Raw genomic sequence first — 23,257 nt, 5'->3', positions numbered from 1 at the left:
GTTCATGGATTGTTTCTTACGAAGAGCTCTTTCACCTTCAGTCAGATTACTCTGATTATTTGTGGTGCTTGTACAAAATAATAATAATCTGTCATGTGGTGGGAGAGACTCTGGTGTCCAGACTCACTTTCCCAAGTTCTCTGTGCTTGAACAAAGCTGGAGAATGAGGAGCCAGGGTTTGCCTAAGGAAAGGGGTCACGGTAAGTACAGTTGTTTTGTGGATGGAGTGTGGGACTAGGGGGAAAAGGTCTGGTTGTTTTCCCTTCTCAGTCTGATGTGGTTGTGTGACCTTGAACGAGGCATTTGATGTACCTGACAGAGAAGGAGGATTTGAGTCTCCCAAGCTTGTGAGGGACTGATAAGGTGTAGTTCTTTGCCCTCAGGAAGAAGGCACTAGGAGACTGCCAAGTATCTGGATTAATGGTAAGATCTCTGCCTATTAACCCTGGCCATGGATGCCCTGCCTTTAGAAAGTGACCGTTCCCTTGTCTTCCTTTATCCTGGACAGCACAAGCAGCAGTGTGCCGAGGTCCTTGGGCCCCGCTGCAGTCAGACCTGGCCTGGTAATTCCTGGTTAGGACTGGTTTTTGTTGAAGCCAGGACAGCATTAGCAAGGGTGCAGATGCCTACCCAAACTGTCCCTTACGCCTTTTGATCACTTGAAATGATGTTCCCCCTGAATTGCAATTTATTATGGAAGCATTGTGCTGCTGGCCTCTCCAAAGCCAGTGAGGACAGGACAGTTGGTGGTTTAGGAGCAATACTATGGAGTCTGGAGCCATAAGACACGCACTGTTTTCCTCCCATTTTAGTCCGAGGCTATGCCAAAGCCCTGCAGCTTCAGCTATGGGAAAACCAAACAGGTAACTTGGGGGCCAGCACTACTACAGCTGCCTGCTCCCTCTTTCCTACAAAGGACTTTTCATTGTGGAAATGTGTGTGAGTGGGCAGCCTGGTTCTCTAACCCTGCAAATGGACTTGATCTGCCAAAAAAAAAAGTAAAAAGCTAGGGGATCTGATTCTTTGTAGCTAGTGCATAGTAATGTGTGTGGTGTGTTTGCTAGAGGTGTGTTGTAGAGATCTCTGTGCTGCCCATCCCTGGTTGTGATTGTCAGGTGAGACAATTTACATTGACCAAACAGGTCTGCCAGGTGTAACGCAGCTTCTCAACAGCTGTACCAGCTCCCTGCTGCCCAGTCAGTCTCTGGGCCTCAGATACTCCCACAGATCAGTGTCTGATTGCCTGCACGGGCTTGGTTCTGACGGATGCTAAAGCTCAGCACTTCCCCAAGGTGCTCTCCAAACTGAGTACCCCTCAGTGCAGGCTCTGGTGGGGCTGCAGCCAAATGCACATTTCGGAAAGAAACGCGATGTGGATTTTCCTGGTTGGTCAGCTCTGTTGAAAGCATAAAGCGTGGCCATGTGAGGGAGATCTCTCTAAATGCATGACCTGTTAGAGAAGCTGTACTGTGTATATAAACCTGCTCAGTTCCCCAGCTGCTGTTCCTTAGTAGTAACGCTGGCTTTCTCCTTATAGTGAAGTGAACATTTTGCTTGTGCCTTGGAACTGGGCAATAGCTTGATTTCCCCAACTCCCTTCCTTCCAAGCAAGCCCGGTGCTGACTGTGGGCTTATTGCTGGGTACTAAGCCTTTTTGGCTCCGAAAGCACACAGGAAAGTGCTAAGGGGAAACCAGGCCTCTTGTCTGAGTAGTTTTCCATGGTGGTTCCCTTTTACCTATCAGGCAATCGATCTGTTTCTTTTCTAAGGTCCTGAACTATTCCTGATTTTTATACTGTTTGTTTAATGACAAGGCTTGTGTTTCATTCCTACCCCTTTATTATGCATTTAACTTTATCAGGTGTATCAAGTTTAAATACTGTGTATTTACCACTTTTAAATTATATTACCTAAGAAGAAAGAATAAAGCAACAACTAAGTGTTTTTCCACACAGCTATTCAAGCTTCACTGTACAAGTTGAAATAAATGACATGCAACCAAACCCAGAGTTAGCTGATCAAGTGGAACCATTATTCTGTTTGAGTGGTCTTTTTCAAGTTGTAAGAGTTTGGTTGTTGGAAGAGGAATCTGAAAGCACTCTCCTGTGTTAGTGAAGTCTGGTGCTCTACCATTAATGGGGATCTTGGGCTAGGCTGAGACCACAGCAGCTCAGGCCACTGTATAATCCAAACTGAGCAATCACATGCATAGACTGGAGCACTACTCTTGGAAGGGCACTCTTTGAGTTGGGACATAACTTAGTGCTCAGCAGCAGCAGGCACATAGAGAATAAAACAAATTGATAATGCTGTGGTTTATCCACTGTGCTGCTGGAGAAAGGCAGCTAGGATGCTGGAGGTATGGAATAGATCCCAGGGCTCTGTAACACCAGAAAAGATTCAGAGAAAGGGAAGACCTGGACTTTGTGAGTCACTGTGATCACTAGAGGTGCTCGAGGCCATGTGAATATAAAAGCCAACAAATCCACTTCAATCAAATTGTGTAAACCCATTAAATGCAGCAGCCCAGACACAGGGTTGGTGTGATGGTGAAAAGCACGAGAGGTGTGCCAGGGAGTAACAGATCTGTTCTTCCAAGCAGATGGTACCAGCATTCAGATAAAGACCGTAAGACCTTGGCCTCTGACTTACAAGTCTTCTCCCTTGGAGAGGGTTTAAGGCAACAGACATGGACAAGGTGTCAGGAGAACCAAGGCAGAGCAGCTGTAGTTGCAGCAGCACTTCTCCAGAAAGAATCAAGAGGCAAAGCCCACAGAGCCCTGGCTTTGATAGCCCACCACTAACACTTGGTGTGTGGGGAGAAACAAACAATCAAAACCCAGGTTGCAGAACTTCAAGAAGGAAGGCTGTATTTTATTCAAGTAAATTTTAAAGTAATAGCATAAAAACTAGACAAAACAGAAAAAAAGTTCTGTAACCAGTAAGCCATTTATCACAGCACAATGGAGCCAGACACTGCTTTATCTTGGTCTGTGGCCACTGGAATTTGGAGACCCAATTAAATAGTAGGTACAGGCTTAGCTAAGCTTCACAATCCTTCAGGGAAAGAAAAATGACAACAGCAAGGAGCTGCTGTCCCAAGGTTAGGCACCTCCTGGCAGTGGCCATGTTCACCCTAAGGAAGAATCTGTGCCTGTTGTCCTGTGCCCTCTGTTACCAGTGAGCTCAGGGATAGAGGACTGGAAAAATGATGATGCCAGAGCTGTCCCTGTCCCAGGCTTGGCCAGTGCAGAGGTCTGGCATAAAGCACAATTTTCCCTCTGTGCTTAGTGCAATTAACCTGGAAAGACAGCAGACAAGGAGCAGACCCAGTTCCTCTCCCTGGGGCTGGCCCCCAAGTAGTAAAGAGTAGTGAAGATGGTCCTTTTCTCAGTTTCGTTCCCCCCTTCCTTCCAGCAAAGAGGGGGGTGGTCTCATGGCATGGTCAAGAAAAGTTCCCAGCAGCGGTTTAGAGCAGCAGTTGGTCCTGCAGCATCAGGAGCTCAGGAGTTTGTTCCGTATGTCTCACCAACTCCCTGCAAGGATCAGAGCTCACAGTTCTCTGCCAGAAACTCTTACTCCCGCTTCCAATCACATAAAATCCTTTGCACAGGCAAGCTACTTCCTCTTACTCAGACTTTACTTTTCCAGTGGCACAAGGTGTTTTGATTGAGAAATCTGCCCTCTGCAGCCACACTTCCCACCAAGCACAGGGCTGTAGGGCTGAGCTCTGCCCTCAGCACTAGTCAAGCAACCAATTTTGAATCCTACTGACCAAACAGATCATTTGGACCCTGGAGGGAGCTGTAACTGTGGCTGTCAGCACATTGGTCTCAGAAAATACCAACCCATTGAATGGGTTTTTTCACAGCTGCAGGAACCCCAAAAGCCAAGAAGGAAGGATTTGATGGGAACAGCTGTTCCCTACAGCTCTTAGAAGGCAAATGCCAACGACTGCAACCCAAAAAGGAGGTGCAGTAGGTGCACAACAAGTTCTTGAACATATATTTTCCTCTCCAAGAGTGGTTGCCCAGGAAACATGACAATATTTGTTTCTAGTGCTCTTCCCTGCAACAGCTTTGAGGTAAAAATTAGCTTCTCTGACGAAGACAAAGTTTCCTTAGAACTGTGGTTCAAAATCCCCATTTGATATGGACTTTCTACATCCTGTTTCAGAATCGCTGTGGAGTCAGAGGAGGAAGCAATTTTGCCTTTACCCTGCCTTTGTTGATGCTTACCAGTTCATGATCCTCCACATATTTGTATTTCTTCTCCCGATAGTAGTATCTCTTCTTCATGCAATACAGAACAACAATGTCACACAGCACTGTTGCCTAGTGGAGATTGAAAGAGTTTAAGACAGTGATCCTCAGAACTGAGGCACTAATCCAGAGTCGAGTCCAAGTGCAGACAGTGTCACTTACCACACCAAACAGTGCTAAGCCAGAGCCGATGTTAATCATGGTAGGAATTACATCAAATTTTCCTGCCTAGAAGACAGTTACAAGGCTGAGTATGCTTTTCAGCATCTCTGAAAGCCCTCACTACAAGACCTCCAGCAGCTGTCACCCTACCTTTCCAAACACTATGATATCAAAGCGGATGCCATAAGCTTTGACAAGTGTCCGTGATTCAGTGCCATCACTATTCTTGTAGTATTTTGCAAACCTGCAGAAAAGATAGGTCAGAGCTTAGCTGGAAATTCTGAGGTTGCTTATGTGATCATGCAACATCCAGGTGTGTTCCCCATCCCAAGAGGATGGGCTGAACATTGGTACTTCAGACACAAGCCCCAGGTGATGGAGATTTCATGCAGGCAAGCTCATATAGGAAAAAAGCCCAAACCAGGTGAATTCAAGACAACAGTGAGCACCATAAAATCAGGAAACTTGCAAAGCATAGGAAGGAGAGAAAACGGCTTTAGCAGGGGAGCAGAAGGACAAAGAGGAAGAAATTCAGCTACGTGAGAGAGGTGGGCAGGCGGCTGCAGGGGACCAGGCAGCCGCGAGAGGGCAGGGCCGTGAGCACCCGCGCGGCTCGGCCGGGCACACAAAGGCTGCTCCGTGTCCCGCACTGGGTCACCCGCAGGCAATCAACAGGGAAAAGGAATAAGAACAAATAAGTGAGATCAGACTTACTCCACCACGTGGCTGACTAAGCCAGGAGGAAGCAGAGAAGAGGGTGGAAGAGAAGAGGAAGGATTGGTAAGGGGCTGTACCATGGTCTGGAATAAGCAAGAGCACTTCAGATCCAGCTGTGATATCTTCCAGATGACCCTGACACCCCAATACCTGCAAGCCTGGCACCTCCCAAACACACATTAGTGCTCTGCACAGCTCCACAGCAAATTCATCCAAGTTCCACCAAAAGATCCTCTGTGCTAAGCAAGATTTTGTGATTCTAAAAACAAAACAGCCCTGAGCCGTGTTTCCTCGCGAGCAGGAATCCTTGGCAAGGTGGCAAATCCATATTATTACAGTCTGAGTCTGGATGCAACCATCTGCTGGCTCTGTGCTGGTGTTTTACTGGAAGTGCTGGACTTAGCTATACTGGCCAGAATGTGTATGTGGTGGTGTATGCCAGGACACTCCTGTGCAGATATGGTCTTAAACTGACAGAACCACTTTTACAGGTTAGTTTTTCCCCCAAGCAGAGTGCAGGAGATGCTTTGGTCTCCCAACCCCACCTCAGTCCCCTCAAATTCTGCCCTATCAGCACACCTTGAAACAGTCAATTGTCCCATTGAAACAATCAGTTGTCCCATTGCCACCCCATTGCCCAAACAGCCACCCAAAAGCTGATGGAAACATGACTCAGGCACTCTGATGCAATCAGTGGAGCTTCACTGACCTCCCCACCCTGCTGTGGTTTGCGCACAGTGAGGATCCCACCTGCTCTGTCTTACAGCATCAGAAAAGCTCTCCAGGTTTTCTTTTGGTGCTCTCCAAGCACCATCGAAAGCCCAAAACTACCACAACTGCCAGTGGCAGATGGAGCTGCAGGGACATCAAGTGCCCTCCACAGCCACATTACCTGAAGTTGTAGCCAGGTGAGACGGTGTGGGCAGAATCCTTGTTGTCGAGGCGCCGGAAGGAATATTTTGGCACACAGTGGGAAGCGGCTCTGTCCAGGTTGCAGTCCCAGTTGATCTGCAGTGCCATGACTCCACCCTGCCAAGTGGAGGAGAGGTGATGGGCCAGCCCAGCACTAGGCTCTCTGCTGACTAGGACCCTGATTTACTGGCTCTAATCCCAGGCTCAGTCCAACACTCTTTTCTGCTGCTACAGAACCTTGCACATAACCCCACCCAAACAAAGCAAGGCCAATGATTTATGTAGCATTGACTCCAGTCCCTCTGGCCAGAGCACTCTCCATCCTGCAGCTGATCTGTGTTCTGTGGCTTATGCCACGAAGCAGAGGGGGCAAACACCTACCACTCCTCCTCTAAAAACAGCTGAAACCCAAGAGAAGGGTCTGCTAAATACCTCCACAGCCATTTCCTGGAAGTCCTGCCCTGCAGCTTCAACTATTTTCCCTAAACGGAAGATAGGGCAGAAGGGATCTGTCTGGGCATCGTAGATGCAGTTCTTGAGGTAGGTGGAGTTGATAGTGGGAAGGATGTTTCGCCTACAGGAGAACAGAAAGAGAAGAGTTGTTGCATCCCCTTTGCTGCCCACGAGACCAGACAGTGCGATAACCCTCTCACTATTTACTTGCTGAAGTTGAACTTGCGGTACCAAATGTTGTTCTTCACCAGAAGGGTGAAGTTCTCAGCTTCTCGCAGGAACGCTGGCCTATAAAACAATAGGGAAAGTAAGTAAATACAACATGTTTTCACAAACAGGACTCTGCAGAGTCCTTGGTGCTCACCTCTTCAGCTCTTCCCAACAGCATCTCACTGGGAGAAGCATCAGCTGTGTACCACCAGCCCGCTCTCAAGAGGGGCACCGTAGAGTAGGAAGAGAGAGCACTCACTTGGGTATGTGACTGTCATCCTCCAAAGGGCACCATGCAAAGACTTCACAGGTGTTAATGCTGCCATTGTATGGAATACACTTCCCAGTCTGGATGCCTGGAAAGACATGTGCATGGAGGTACTACTGAGCAAAACCAGGCAATATTTGACCTGTGACATCCCCTCATTCCATATGGTGAAAGTAATTTTCCCAGAGGTGAAGTGCCACTACCAAAACCCACATTATCTTCTATTGCAAGTTTAATTTCAGAGAAAGAAGAATCAGGTGCTTTTCCTGAGTCAAATTCTCATCCATGTGAAATACTGCTTCAGGGACTAAAGGCCATGAAAAAGCCTCACGCTGTTTTCTAACTCACCAAAGTCCACATCTACCCAGCATCCACCCAAAACAGAATAAGTCCATCTGGTCTAAGTCCACCAGAAGAAAAATCTGAGCTTCCCTTTCAGTTCTCTTACATGTGAGAGAATGAGAACAAGGAGACTGAAGTGAAATGTTGCTTCCTTCACAACAGGGAAGGCACAGCACAGAGGTACCAGAACCCAGACTGAAAGGAGTCTTTGCAGCAGGTTCTTACCACTGCTGTGGGTGCTGACGTATCCTGGAACACAGTTGTTGTTCACCGTGCACTCTGTTTGATCATCTGGGAGCTGGAGAGGAACAATATTACATAAAACTCTGCAAGCCATCTCCCCTGCACTCCCACCCACACAAGGCAGGATTAAAGCAGATCCTGCACCTACCTCTGGGCAGTGGCCTTGGCTCTGGTTCAGTGTGAGTATCACATTGGTCATGACAAACACGGTGTTCTCACCCTGAGCATGCAAAACAAGAAAGAAACTTAAGAGTGACAGTCTGCAAAAAGCATCCAAGGCACTGCACCAAACATCTTTGTTGACAGAGCCCAGGTGGCCCAGCAGAGGGGACTTGCTCTGGACAGTGCTGGTGCAGCAATAAAGGAGCAGATTCCTATGTGTATCGCCTGGTGCTGCTGTGTTTAGCCAGAGGAAGGACTGTGGGACTGGCAACTCTTTCTGTCCTCCCACTCAGCCCAAAGTTCCTCATTCACATTATGAAAACAGATCACACAGCTCCTCAGGGGAGTCGTAAGGCAGGCGTAGCAATAGAGCTCCAGCTGCAAGTCCGAGCACAACTCCCACTCCTTCTTTTTGCAATATATCAGTTAGGAATTTGCCTGGTCCTGTTTCTTCAGGGAGCACTATTTTCATTACTTTACTTTCACCACTTTCAGATCTGTATGATTCCAGATCTGTCATTTGCTTCTGCTCCACTGATAAGCAAATGTGACCACTCAGCCAAAACCTGGCTAAATCTGTCTTTTTTTCTGCACTGCATGTCATGCAGACAGAGGGACCCATGACCAGCAGCTTGGCTGTGCCTGCCCAGCCTGAAGGCCACCACACAGCACAGATTCCCACAGATACAGTCAATCAGTAACTACAGCAATCCTTCCTGTTCAGTTCTGGATCAGGTGACTTGCAGGCTATTCCTGTGGCTTCTGCCAACAATTTAACTTGGAGTTGTTTTCTTTAGAAAGCAATAAGATGACATGTGGTTATTGTTGCAGCTTCTTCCTGATGCCTGCAAAGTTCTTCCTCCTCTGCCAGGACTGGCTGGGGCTGTTGCAAGTCTTTGTGGGCACCATGGACAGTGGGATCAGTGCACCCTCAGAGAAGCAAAGGCTCCAAGGAGACCTTAGAGCCCATTCGAGTACCCAAAGGGGGGTTATAAAAAGGAGGGAGGGGGAGTTTTTACACAGGCAGATAGTGATAGGATAAGAGGGACCAGTTTTAAACTAAAAGAGGAGAGATTTACAATTAGGTATTAGGAATTCTTCACTTTGAGTGTGGAGAGGCCCTGGCACAGGTTACCCAGACAAGCTGTGGCTGTCTCATCCCTGGAAGGGTTCAAGTCCAGGTTGGACAGGCCTTGGAGTAACCTGGGATAATGGAAGGTGTCCCTGCCCACAGCAGGAGGGTGGAACAAGATTATCTTGGTTGCTTCCAAACCCAAACCATTCTATGATTCTACACAAGCACACACACAGACACACTTTTCTTGAAACAAGCTTCCCCAGAACAGGTGCTCAGCATGATTTGCAACAAAGCAAGCTTCTTCATTCTCTCGTATCATGGCCACACTGGAGCCAAAGCTGCTCCAGCCCTCAGTGGACTTTAGCAAAGCAGTAGCTATTTTTTAGGTAACCTCCTCTCTGCATGTGAAAGTGATTGGTACCTGGGGAGGGATGACATAGTCAGCTACATCCCAGATCCTGGTTCCCAAGGTGGATGTGTTTGTCAGTGTTACTCCTTTCACCTTTGTGGTTACAGAACTGACCACGGAGTCTGTTTCCTGGTAGCCCTTTTCCCACAGAAAAACCCACCTGAAAGAGAAGGATTGCAAGAAACAACAGATAAACACCATAAACAAGCTCTGGTGGTTGAAATTTCTCCTTCCATATGTCACCTGAAAGGGCCAGCCTAGAGAGTTTCACAGCATTTCCTTACAAAAGGGTCGCCAGACTGGCAATCTCCTGTCTGATTTCTGGGGGGATATTTTTTATTTTCAGACTGGTTTGCAGGGTCTAATTTCCTTTTACGGCCAGCCCTGCTGGGTGAACGACAATCACTTCCTGAGACGGTCCTGCTCCTGAGGGGCCCTTGGGCCATTCTCTTAAAAGCTGGACTTGATCCTTGCCGGGTCCTTTCCAACTCAGAATATTCTGTGATTCTGTCCTGTCTGCAGCCCCACAATCCCAGCTAAGGATGCCCAGTTACGCAGTGCCACCACGTTCGGTGAGCTCCGGGCTCCCCTCAGCCCCTCGGCCCGGCCGGTCCAGCCCGGCCCGCGCCGCCCTGACGGAATCGGTCCCGCGGCCCCTGAGAGCCCCTGAAGGAGGGGCGGCTCCCGCCCTCAGCCCCGCCGCCCGCTTCCCCTCAGGGCGGCCGCTCCGGGACACCCGCGGCTCCGCCGCCAGCTCACCCGATCACATAGGCGAGGATGCCGAGCTGCACCCCGCGGTTTACGAGCCCCACTTTGCGGCTTCGGATCAGCACGATGCGCGGGGTGTCGTACTCGAAGAGGAAGCTGTGGAAAGCCCCGCACAACGCCATGGCGGCAGCCGGGAAGGGAGGGCGGCCGGGCCGGAGACGTCCCGGGCCGGGCCGCAGCCCCACAGCGCCCCGAGCCGCCCGCCGCGCGCTCCCGCAGCCCCGGGGCGCGGAGCGGGTGCTCTGCCCGAGGCCAGCGGAGAAAGCGGCTCCGCCGGCCACGGACTTTCCACGGCTTTTTTCACAGAATCACAGAACCCATTAGGTTGGAAAACACCTCTGAGATCATCGAGGCCAACCTGTGACCAAACACCACGTTGTCAACTAGACCCGGGCACTGAGTGCCACACCAGTCTTAAACGCCTCCAGGCTCGGTGACTCCAACGCCTCCCTGGGCAGCCCGTTGAAATATCTAATCACCCTTTCTGGGAAGAAATTCTTCCTAATTATTCCTAACGTCCAACCTAAACCTACCCTGGCACAGCTCAAGTCAGTTCAAGGAGCAGGCACTCGCACCTTCCCATCCACAATGACCAAATTGTTTATTTATCCTCTTTCAGAATTAATCTTTGCTATAAAAGCAGGGATCTGCCACCTAGTTCATGTACCCTCCACCTCCTGAGATACCCAACACAATCCTTATTGCAGAAACATCATCATAACCCTCATACGAGCAGGTAAATAATCAGGAAGACATGAACTGAATTGACAAAGTGGCAGTGGGAATTTCAGACAGTACAAAACTATTAAGACCCTTTAGTTCAGCTATATATTAGTAAAATGCTTTAATTTTTGCAAAAACAGTCAAAACAGAAAGGACCCAAAAAAGTGGGGAAAGGATAGGAATATGGGTGAATATTCAGTGTAATTTTCAAAAGGAGAATTGGTTCATATGATAGAACAGAAATGCATTAATGCCTATGGTAATATTTTCCCACTCTAGATATTAAGATGCGGCAATATGAATATTAACACAATTAATGCATTTTTCGGTTGGTGATATAAATACAATCAGCATAATCTGCTAGCAATATATCTTAAAATGTATGTAGGAAATGGAAATGGCAAACTGCTGGGTTAGCTCAGAAAGGACAAAGCTTCATTGAAAGGAGTGCAGAACATACCTGTTACAATCCTTCTCACCTTGTTTCTACAAAAATAGAACGTGTCTAAATATAACAAAAATGGAGAACAGAAAATGTGTTGGAGCACAGATTAATTTACCCTGAATTTGCTGCTCCTTGGCTGTACTCTGGCCTTACACATCATAGCACAAAGCTACTCACACGAGTTCAGGGGGAGGTGTAGGAGGCAAGGCCTGCTTGAAGCTAAGAGCAAACAGGAGGCCAAAGTCCCACATTACAATTCCAATGAGTATGAATGAAATGCCCAAAAATATTACACGAATATGGTAAAAGTACTTTTCATTGTAATTCCTTGGTTCAAGCTAAAAAGAACAATACAAAAAGAACCAGCTGGGCTTTTCAGAAAATGCTTGGTGTCACTGGAATTGTCTAAAATGAGCGTGTTTGATCTGGTTTGACCATGAGGCCTCCAATGGTGAGTTATGAAACTTGTTCAGTGGCCTCTTTCTAGAGCCTCTTGATCCAGGGCTGCAGAAAGCTGACAAGGCTGGGGCAGAAAAATGCTCAGCACCACATTTTTTAGGTGATATATCTTTTGGGCTTCCTTCCTTCAGGGCCATGCTTTGAGGTGAGTCCTGGCTTTCTTCAAGGTGCGATCAGACAGCACCAGGTGCTGAAACCAGTTCAGGTTATGACACACTGCCCTTTTTTCCTTCAGCAAGAGCTGCTCATGGTGCTTCTGAGTTGGCTGGTGTTTGCCACAGCAGCACCACTTTTGGCAGTCTGGGGAACAAGCTCTTTGTCTAAGGGTTAGCCCAAGCTCATATTCTTCATTATGATGGTTCTCATTGGACTCACCAGTACACATTGGCTCAGATTCTTCATTTTCATGGTTCTCTTTGGACTCACTGGTACACATCAGCTCAGATTCTTCATTTTCATGGTTCTCATTGGACTAACTGGTGCAGCAGCTTGCCAGCAGCACAAAATTTCACAGGGTGGCTCTGCAACAATTCCCAGCATAAATCAAAGAAAACAGCATTTGCTGCTTCATCCAACCACAGAGAGAATTTTCAACAGGGATCCTCACCATTGGGTTCTGCACTTGACACAGCACAATGGGGATAATGATGATGGATCAGCAGATCTGGAGGAGGACTGTTTTTCTGTGTTGCCATCGCCCACCCCAGCAGAACCAAATCGACACCTCATGAGTTGTTTCAACACCGACGCACTCCCGCGGGCACGTGCCCACCAGAGGAAAGCAGCAATTTTTAGTTGACTCAAGAAAATACATCCTCTGGTCACAGAGTGCCCATGTTCTGACAGCTTTAAAATCATGTTATTCTAGACCAGCTCTTAACTCCTGAGCACACTTCAGCATTCTGGATATCAGCATTTTCCATTCTCTGATCAGTAGAGAGTGGCAAGAGTCATGGGAGCCTTAACCGACTTCCAGTGTCTATCAAAAACTTGACTTTCCTGATGCACAGCTCACATCACCTTATGGATCAATAAGCAGTCACAGAGCATGGAACAAAGAGATCCTTTAAGTGTGACAATGTAAAGCTGGCAGTGCAGACAAAAATCATTAAACTGAAAGACCTACTACACCATGGTACTAATATCCAAGCTCTGATAACAACACCCATATGCCTTCTGTCTCAGACATGCTGTCAGGACTCAAAGGGCTGTATTGTTCTTGACTGGTTTACTTGAGTGATCTCTAAGTCCTGTTCTCCTTCATTTAAATAAATAATTTGAATAGGAATTTGCTTAGCTGAAGGGTCAGTTCCAGGAGTGGCAGACATGCACAGATCCCTCTGTCATTGCTATTCAAAATTTGTTCTACAGTTGGTTGCCTGTTCAAGTACCAAAAGAGGAAACTGTTTAAGAGAATACGTCTGGTGTAAAACCCAGCAGCTCAGCCTTCTGCTTGCTACCATCTCCAGGTATTCAGAAGATAGAGACATCTAAAGAAAAACTCATTTTCCCCCTTTCTCTTTGGGTTCAGTCCCTGTTGCTGTGCTTTGCCATCTTGATGCCTACAAACCGGTCCAGAGCAAGCTTTTAATTTATTCCATTCTCTCCTGCACATCCTACTGCAAGCTAAGTTTGGGAGACTCTGAGTGGTTTAATGAGAGCTCCTGAGATCATGCAAGTACTTGCTTCCCATTCACCATTATATGATTTGTATTCTCTGAAGGCTGTGAGTCACTCCATACATCACATTGTGATATGTTCTTCTATCTCCTTGCTTGCACAGACATGAAATGCCCTTTTTTCTGTGTTGAATGGTTCCAGGGATATGTTTTATGGGCCAGCTTTTAGCCTGCAGGTCAGTCAGGTTTTATTTGAGAGTTTTCCTAACTCTTTCCAGGTTCAGAGGTTTTTTCTAGCCCTCAGGGTAGAGATTAATTCCCATCTGCTCTTGGTGGTATAGAAGCCTTCTCTGTGGCAGCTTTGTGCTCAGAGCTGACCTGTTCAGAGTTGTCTTATCTCTGTCTAGAACCTGTGTTATATCTGCTCGGTTTGTAAACATATGAATTTTTTGGTCTGTAGCTTCCAGATTTATATGTCCCTTACTGGGATCTGGGAATTCAGATGAATTCTTTACTCTTTGGATATTAGCACCAGCAAAATTTTACCTGTGTAAACTAAATACTTTCACCTTATAATTTGAATCACACATCTGTTTGTGCTATAGTGATTTTATCCTAATATAAACCAGTATAGCTGACTAAGCAATTCTGTTGACCTGTGCATGGGAGAAATAGTTATGCTGGGAGGCTGTGTTCCCAAGCTTTCCTTTTTTCCCTTGTTTTCTGAAGGACTACTAAGACAAAAAAATTATAGAAACTTTTTATTTTTCACTCAGGCAGATACAGTCCTGAATGCACAGCCTTTTTGAGTAAATAATGCCAATTTACACAATTTTTTCAGAGCACTACTACTTATTCTTCAGAAAGCATTGAGGAATGTTTGCACTTACATGGTGTAATTAAATTTCGGGAAGTGAATGTTGTGCTTATTGGCACAGTGAAATCTTCAGAACTCCTCAGAACTGCAGGCCAAAAAAGAAATATCAAATCAGCTAACTTCTTATGCCACTATATTATTACCTGGAAAGCTGTCAGTGGGAGGAATATGTTGCTAAGAATAACAGGGAGTTAGGTGGCTCAGGAGAGCAAGAAAGATATGGGTGGTTTTCTTAGTTTTGGGTATCAATTGTTCTCTCTTTATTGTACTTGTTTGTGTGGGCCAAGCCTAACCTGAGTCTCTAATTACAGCTGAAATATGAACTCAGGAGGCTTCTGATATAAATCTTGCTATAGAATAGTACTAAGAATTTACACCATTTGACAGCTGCTGATTTCTGCCCCATGAATTGGTGGTTTCACTGCTGGTCCCCACAGACACGTGGTCATTTACACCAGAGCTGCACAGCTACTAAAAGGGTAAGAATGAGCCATAAGCTTGATCAGGAGTATTTGAACTTCCACCAAGACAGCCAGACATTCCAACGGGGAAACCCAGTCCTCCAAGCAGTCATCCTTGTAAAGGAGAGTGCTCCTAAGCAGGAAATATTTTTCCTATCATTGTATTTTGAGCAGTGCTTCTGCACCAGAGATCTGTGATGACAAGCAGCACATTAGCTGCTGGATGATGTGCAGCTTCCATGAGGGACTTCTCGTGTCTTCTAAACCAAGTTAACGAATGAGACTTAATTGCAAACCAAATCAACCTTTGTGGGTGCTACCTGGGCATGAAAGTCACTGATTAGTTTCACTGTATAATAGGAAAGATATTCATTATGTGTGTTAATTTTTAAAGAACTAAAAATGAATGAACCTATAATGGGAAACTGTTGATCATTATCTACTGGGGAGCATCTGGAACCTGATCCAAAGCTCTTCTGAAAAACGTGTTATAAACACCAGTCCTTCACCCAGCTAATCCAACAACAGTGCCCTCCCTCAGGCAGAAATGAACAATGCAAAATAAGAGAACCTTCTTGCCAACATACAGTGGCTTTGTTCAGCTCCTGCCATAACTACCAGGAAGGAAAAGGAGGCCTCCTGTGTAGCTCATGAGATCTACCTTTCAAAGGAATTTGGTCAATAAAGACAATCATGGGTGTAACCAAAGCCCCACATTGCTACCTCAGTATCTCAACCACATGGCAGAGCTTCCTGGGCTCTGACCTTGGTATTGTTCTGGTAGAAAATAAACACTCAGCTTTGCTTTTTAGTGATTCCTCCATTTTTTTTCCCTTGCCAATGGAACTTGTGAAGGACTTTATACATCAGAGGTTTGGACCAAACCTCTCATCCATTATTTTTGGTGCCTGTAGTGACCGACTCCTGGCATGTTAGAAGAAGGTTAGGGAACAAGACAAATGTGTCAACTGTGCAATGTAATTGAAAGCAAAACTCCCTCTGTAACATCCCAGCAGGAACCTACACAGGGTGACATTTCAAAATGATTGGCAGTCGCTGAAACTTTATAACAAACCCTTACGATTTCATTAACTCAGGAAGCTCATGCATATCTTTCCCGGATGCTGTATGAACAATTACAGCCTTCCTGTTGTTGGACAAAGCCTTTTTCACATCATAACCCTGTCCACATGAGAAGGGAATGGAATTTGCTCTTAAGTGCTGAAAAACCTCAGCAGAAGGAGCTGTAGGAGGCATTGTGGGCTCTGGAGGGGACCTGGCAGTGGAAAAACTGCTCCATTTCTGCAGAAACCCCCAAATTAGGGAGAAGATGAGATATAAATGTAGAAACTTATATGAATATATACTTACGGGCTTGTAAATGAGCTAATGAAAGTGCTAATTGACCTAGTTTCTTATGCATATATTTCAAAGCTGGTTGAGAGGAGCAAAAATTCATTACAATTTCCTTTCTTAGAGTATCAGTTCCATAATTTCAGTTGAAATAAAATATTTTATAATTTTTTTTCATCCTTTGTCCGCTACAGACTAGAAATAGAACATTTTTATCTTGGATATTGTACAGTCATGGGATTACAACAAAAGATGGCTATGCAGCCTTTCCATCCTATTCTGGGTCACAGCAGCCTTGTTCCATGGAGTCTTTTTCCTAGAGTTTTCTTATCTCACTCTTTGAGATTGCCAGCATTGAGGTTTTCATCATCTATGTAGGGAGGATGAAGAGATTGTTCTTTGGTCTGAGGAGAATCCCCAAACACCAGCCTGCAGCACAAAGCACACACAACCAATCTACCCATGGGGAAGTGGAAGGAACCTCACTGTGATAAATGAACCCACACAGAACTTCCACACCACAGAGCCTTGCAGAAGAAAACCCGACGTTAGGAAACTTTTTTATTTCAGTCCCTGATTAAAGCTCTCTTACGTTGATGCATTTTCCTTGACATTTGAATTAATGAGCCAAATGTCTCCAGCGAATTCGGGATGAGCCCATGACACCTAAAGCTGTTTCTATGGCAGCTGCATGATGATACAAACTGGAGGCTATGACTTCACTGCAGAATCATACAGCAGGGCAGGTTGGTAGAAGTCAATTATTCAGGTATTATAATGAGTGTTAACAGTATGGCTGTGAAGGAAATAGCTGATTTACATACATGAGATCTATAAGTGCCTAGGCAGAGGGGTTATCTTAAAATTTCATTACATTGTCCATGTATCTTTCTTTCAACATAAAAAAAATGTAGAGATGTCTTTCACTTAGGGGGGTTTTCTGTGGATTCCACAGGACCCCCCGACCTCACAGGTTTTTAACAGTTGCATTATAATTCACACATCATCCTGTTTGAATTCTTGTAAAGAAACAAGCTCTTACTCAAGGCTTTTTGGCTACTTAGAGACAGTTTCAAGCTGTCCTCCTCAAATGTAAGATAGGGAGCTTGACATTTCAGATTGTTGCAGCTTTCTATAGGAGGAAGCAGCAGAAGGAACTACCCAAACCATGGTCCTGCCACACCTCATCAATCCTTATTTAGCCCTTTGCTTGGGTCAACAGTGCTTGTCATTGTTTGGGCTGAGGGTGAAGTAATTTCCTTCACAATTTTATATGAAGTTTCATATCTGGGTCTGGTGATAGATTGAGAGATCAAGTGTTTCAGCTAGAAGTTTAGTTCAACAATGTGAGCAAATTAAATGAGGATGTAAAAGTGGGCAGAAAATCTGAATTCTGAATATTGAACTGACATTACCTGAAGACTTGCCTGCATTGGTACAGTGTATTCTGCTGTATGCCAGATCTTGTTTCTTTTGTGAGCCACTTCCTTCACATTGGTACACTGAGCTGTTAACTTCATCCTCTCCTGACAGAGTCTGTGAGCAATGGCTATACAACTGTTTGGACAAAACAGAAAGCACAAAAAAGCCCATAAGAATGTGTCAGCTTCTTTGTATAATTCTTGAACAAAATGCACTCCAAGATAAAAATCAGATGGACATTTGCAAATAGTTGAGAGAATTTTTGAGTGAGACACATCAGCTGGACCAAATTCTGCCTCGGTTTCACTTTCACAACTTTTGGCTTTGTCAGAAGTGAATCGATGTACACAAGAAGAGAATTTCTATTTTCCCATCCTAAATGATATAGACTACATGAGGTGACATCCTGACCCTTCAGATGCCATTTGGGAAACAGCAATTTTCTGCAACAGGCCTTGATGTCATCCAAAAACTTTCCCCCATGCTGCGTTGCTGTGGACCTAGACTTGACTTTTTCTGTCAAAAAAGGTAGTGTCCTGTCCATGTTGTTTTTCTTTAAAAGAGCTTAAAATACATAGGCTTTAACTTTTCAGAGTGACTATTTTTGTCCCTCATGCTGACTGCTTCAAAAACCTTGGCCTAACATTTTCACTTTCTCGTGAATTGAATGTGTTAAGGAGGAAGGACACCGCTGTTTTAAAGCTGACAGGAATGTCACCCAGCTCATCTAACTCATAAAAGCACTGTCAAGTTTGAAAAACTATTGTATGTTCAGAAGATACTTGCTACATTACATAAAAGTGATATAAAAGCTTTGCTTTGAAAAACAAGCCACAAGCACTTGCACCCATTCAGGTTAACAACAGACTTTTCTGGATGAGGATAAAATAGGATCTGAAGAACTGAAATACAAAGCAACTGATCAATGTTCCTTTATTTATATCCTCTATTTTGACAGCATTTCAGCCTTTTCCTTCTGGAGAACAGTGCTTTGGGATAACGATGTTGTTGGAAAGTGGCAGTGGGAACCCAGCTCTGAGCAGCAGAAGGTGGGCATAGAACCTTAGTAAGGGAACTTGGATTTCCTGCAGACTTGATTCTTGGGGCGATTGGGATCAGTGTGCGCAATGTCCTGGCCTGCTGCCCTCCCAGGAGAATGAAACCAGCTCCATGAACCTTGGCAGTCTTTGTTCAGCACACACTTATCAATGAGAACAGCCCTTGCTTGGCAGCACAGAGCAAAATTTGCCCTTTAGAGGCAATCAATTATGGCATATTCCTAAAACATCTTATTGTTCTTGGAATCTGCTGCAAGGGGTGACTCGCCATTTCATCTGACCTTGAACAGGAGACTCTACAGAGCAGGCTTTAATCTCAGAAACACTGGTGTAAACCTGAGACTAATCAGTGGAGTTATTTTGGATTTTTCAGGCAAGAAACAAAACCAGACAGCGTGGCAAGAAACAAAACTCTGAGTGTTTTCTAGAGGAAGCTGAGTTAACTCTGTCCAACCAACCCCACCTTGATAGATAACATCCTATGCCACACTCCCACCTCAGAGTTCCCACAACCACATCCACCTTCCAAGGTGGTCTAACACCAGGTCAATGGTCTTGTTTGCTGCCTGGCACCATCTCTCCTCAGTACTACCAGACTTTGCCAGTCTGAAATAATGCTGGGACAACTGAAGCTAAATGGATGGAAGCCAGCATCAGGCCAACCTCCTTTCTGGGCCTGACTCTCCACCCCCAACACTTCCCACCAGTGCAAAGAAGGTGTAATGCTCTTCTGGGCTGGGCAGACACACACAACACTCACTCCACAGGGCTGGCGATGCCATGGAAGGTGCAGGGCAGTGGTAAAGCAGACTCTGGGGTCATCAATAGCCACAGAGATCTCCAGCTTCTTATCTCACATTGCATGGGATGCCATGGTCTTAGACTGGTCTTGCATCAAAAAGAAGTGATGAAGTCACTAGTCCTCTCAGCAGAGCCAATACCTTGGCACGTACCATGGCTGTGCCTCTCCTGCTGCACAGAGCCACACAAAGCTGCAGCTGTTTTCCAAGCCAACAGTGTGCATCTGGTCCAGGGGGCAGGGAGAGGTGTGAGGCCACCACTGACACTGTACACACAGAAGGTGGGGCTTGAAAGATGCAGAGCTCTCAAAGTCAGACCTGTAAATCCCAGGCTCAGAGTCTGAAAGACACACGTTTGGATCAGAATCCATTAGACCCAGATTTAAAGGACCAGAGCCCTCTCTCTTGGAACAGAAGACTCACATAAAGCACAAAATATACAAACCCTTCAACACAGATCTAACGTTTTTCTTCCAATCCTTTAGTACTTTAAATCACAACTGTAGACATGACAAAACATTCAGAACCAGACAGACTTCTTGGCTGTCAGTATAGTCTTAAATGCCTCAGCTCACAGGAACAGGCCACATTCTGCACAAACAGGCTTAATTTTTGAAGATGTCTGTGACTGCTCCTTAGGCTTTAGCTCACCACAGTACAGCTGCAAGTGGGAGCCAGAAACAGGCTTGGGATGCATTTAGGTACTAGAATAGCCACAAAGAAATTAACTTTTAATAGAATACAGTCAGACCTATGTGTACATACAGCACAATATTTATAACAGAAACAAACAAACAGGAGGGGTCAGATTGCTTGAGCAAAGCAGAACTATTGTCTTCTCTTCCTAAATGCTCTTGTTTTCACACTAACATCTTCCCTCTGTTTGGGATCTGACCTCAGCAGCCTGGCCGGACTGTTCATCCTCTTGCCCGTGATGTTCCCATATAAGGTGATCTCTCTTTGCCAGGGGAGCAGGATTCTCATTTGCTCAGGTTTCGTCCCACTCGGATTTGCTTCGCTCTCTGGTTGAGCTCTCTCACAACTTTTGCTCGGCAGCATCTGCACAGTAGTGGCTGTAAAGGGAGGAGAAAGTCAGGAGGGAGGAGAAATTCAGGAGGGAGCAGTGAAGATGTGCCTGCAGATCCAGAGAGCTCTGGATTGTTTATTTCTGTTCTCTTTCTTCCACAAGTTACCTCTGCAGGATGTCTTTGCAATAAGCAGCTTCCACAAGTCTTTCCCAAGATAAATAAAAGACAAATTCTATCCAGAGAACTGGATGGAACTGTAGGGCTGAACTCTTACAACAACTCTCATGTCAAACTTTCCTTCAAATTCTGTATCACTCTCCATGCAAACTGATTTGGGAATGTGGAAAATGTCCCCAGAATTATACAACAAATATACTGGAACACTGGCCCTCAATTCTGTAAGACTTGACTCAGATATCGCATCACCCTAACTAAGATAACTTAAGACAAGTTAAGCATAAACAAACCTCAGCTGCTTCCTGTAATTTACCCAAGGCTGCACTAGATCTCATAATCTCTTTCATGTCTATGAAGATTCTCTTGTGATAAAGAGGTCAAGGCACTGAGCTAAGCCTTGATTTTTTTCTTTGGGCAGTAATTTTGAGTATTCAGACACCACTGCAGACTGTAAACACCAAGCAGCAGGGGGGCAGCCTGGGTGCTGCATGTATGAAGAGCACAAAACTGATGGAAGGAAGGATCATGATAACATAAAACTTTGAGGATGACACAGGATCTCTCACACTTTCCCCAGGTTGGAAAGTCCCACAAAACTGGTCTCCAATGTACGATTTTGCTCCTGCCTTCAATCACTTGAGCTTTCAAACACATCAACAAGTTCAGCCAGTCCAGTTCTAACAATGTCTGGTCATGGAGGTCTCCTTTCCAAGAGTCAGAACAATCAGACTTCATGGATTTCAATCTCACCATCTTTTTCTTCTTATCCTGGCATTTTCTAAAGTTTTCATTCTTCCTCTTCTTTATCTTTAATGTTACAGAGAAATGAGAAGAGGTGAACAGTCCTTTCCTTCTTGGAAGGTGTGAGGACTGGAATAGTCTCATGTAAAGGAAAATCTTAGAACAGCAGCCTTGCACTGTACCCAGCACAGATCCCTCTCCATCCTCACCACAATTGCCCTCCCCTCAGCACGGAGGAAGGAAGGATATGTATCAGTATTTACAGAAACAGTGTTTCTCTTGGATTAAGTGATGGGGAACTCACAAGCACTTCCATCAGAAATAAAATTCTCATCTGCGGTCAGTGTTCTACATGCTCAAAATACTCATCAGAAAAAACTGTAACTGATACCAGGAAAGCATGACAAGGGAAAGCAGATCTCTTCTGGGAACTTGTAGGTAAATACGACTCCTAAAGGTCAGTATATGGACTGAAAGCACAAAGGAAATATGATCTGGTTTTAAAGTTCAAATCCAGGAGTCAGGAGACTTGGATTATGTTCCTGGCTCTACCACAGCTTTCATGCCCAACCTCAAGGCACCCGCCCATCCCCTTTGTCACTTCATTTAACCAGTTAAAAGCTCGGACACCAATCAGTGTCACTTCTCAGCCTTCCTGTGAAGACCAATAAATTTTATGAAATTATTTTATGAAGCGTTTTCTGTTTCTCAGAAGGAAAAGAGGAGATAATCTAAGATAGTCGCAATGCTTAGAATTGCAAAGTATTACATTTATGGCTGCTACTTACTGAGTCAAATTCTGCAGTGATTTACAACCTGTGCATTTCAATTGGCACCAATTTAACATGACTCACTGCATATTTTAATCCATCATCTGGGGACTCACATGGGATTCTAAGACTATCCAAGAACCTAATTGAAATAGCAAAGAGGCTCCAAAATCCAACTATTTCAGGCCTAAGCATGGCTTTTGAAGGATCTGCGAGAACAAACTTGCAGACTGAGAGATTTCATGAGCAAGTTTGAGTTTAATTTGTAGTCTGGTTCGGATTGTTTGGTGTTTTTAAAGCTGCTGTCCTTATTTCAGATTTATGCACTACATATTTATTGCTGCTTTGAGGCACGCTGACAACTGATGTTCAGCCTCGAGGACATAAATTTGCCATTTGCTCCAGATGAAGCCTGGGCCCAGGACTGGCTGTTCCTGTTCCACACAGATCCTCTGTGCACCTTTCCATTTCAAAGGAATTAAGTAACCGTTCACCTGACACGTACATCAGCCACACTTGACATCCCTTTGTGCTGTCAAAGGCTGCCAGAAATCTTAATTGGGTAACTGCAGCAATCTGTTTGTACATCTCCTACACATGCGACAACAACCTCCCTCAGAAGGAGCCGCAGAGCCAAGTTTATCCTCCAGAGGCTGAATCTCGGACCTATTTCTGCCGCTCCTCGCGCTTGTGCTGTGAAGGAGCCCCACCAGAGACTTGCCCTGTGCCGTGTCCGCCCCAACACCTCGCCAGCGGCCTCAGCCGCAATTCCCGGGCTGTTCGCGGCGGGAAGGGGACGGGACGGGACGGGACTGCGTTTTCCAGCGGCCCGCCGGGCGCAGCGGGAAGGACTGCCCGGGGTATGCTGTGGGGACACCGGGAGGGCTCCCGGTGCGGCGGGCTCCACGCTGTCGCGGTCGCTCGCGAGGGCAGCAATCCACGATCCGCCGGTGCCGGTCCCGGCCCCGGTGCCGGTCGCGGTCCCTCACAGTTCGGCCGCGCCCCCTCATGACCAAGCCACGCCCCCTCGTAATTCGGCCCCGCCCCATCTCCGGTGACCACGCCCCCTCACCGGCCGGCCCCGGCTCGGTTGGCGCCGCTCAGCGGTAGCGCCGGTAGTGACGTCACCGCCATGTCCTGGCAACCGTCCCCGCGGTAACGGCGCGCGGGAGGCTCCGGTCGAGGCCTCCCCGCTGCCGGCCCGGCCCCCCCGCCCGCAGCCCCCGCCGGGGCCCGGCCTGCCCCGCTGCCTGCCCTGCCGGGGCCCGGCCTGCCCCGCTGCCTGCCCCGCTGCCGGCGCCGACGGGGCGGCCGGACCCGGTCACCGCCCCCCCGGCA

General features: G+C 46.3%; 1 protein-coding gene across 2 annotated transcripts; it reads right to left on the bottom strand.

Moving 5' to 3' along the window:
- Positions 1–3,002: 3,002 nt before the first annotated feature.
- Positions 3,003–10,108, bottom strand: P2RX4 (purinergic receptor P2X 4; the record flags this gene model as incomplete). 2 transcript variants are annotated; one of them, XM_082293535.1, is made up of 12 exons in its annotated part: positions 3,003–3,536; positions 4,239–4,334; positions 4,425–4,490; positions 4,575–4,668; positions 6,034–6,170; positions 6,486–6,627; positions 6,714–6,794; positions 6,976–7,072; positions 7,552–7,624; positions 7,718–7,789; positions 9,231–9,378; positions 9,978–10,108. In XM_082293535.1, 12 exons carry the CDS (start codon positions 10,106–10,108, stop codon positions 3,504–3,506), a joined length of 1,170 nt encoding a protein of 389 aa, XP_082149661.1. The 2 variants fall into 2 exon arrangements, with proteins under 2 accessions (XP_082149661.1, XP_082149660.1); XM_082293534.1 differs by lacking the exon at positions 3,003–3,536 and having other exon boundaries at positions 4,173–4,334.
- Between the last annotated feature and the right edge of the window lie 13,149 nt (positions 10,109–23,257).

Source organism: Coloeus monedula (assembly GCF_965178545.1).
Source record: "Coloeus monedula genome assembly, chromosome: 18".
NCBI classification, from domain to species: Eukaryota; Metazoa; Chordata; class Aves; order Passeriformes; family Corvidae; genus Coloeus; species Coloeus monedula.
The sequence above is the reverse complement of the archived record's forward strand: the minus strand, read 5'-3'. Positions and strand labels throughout refer to the sequence as shown.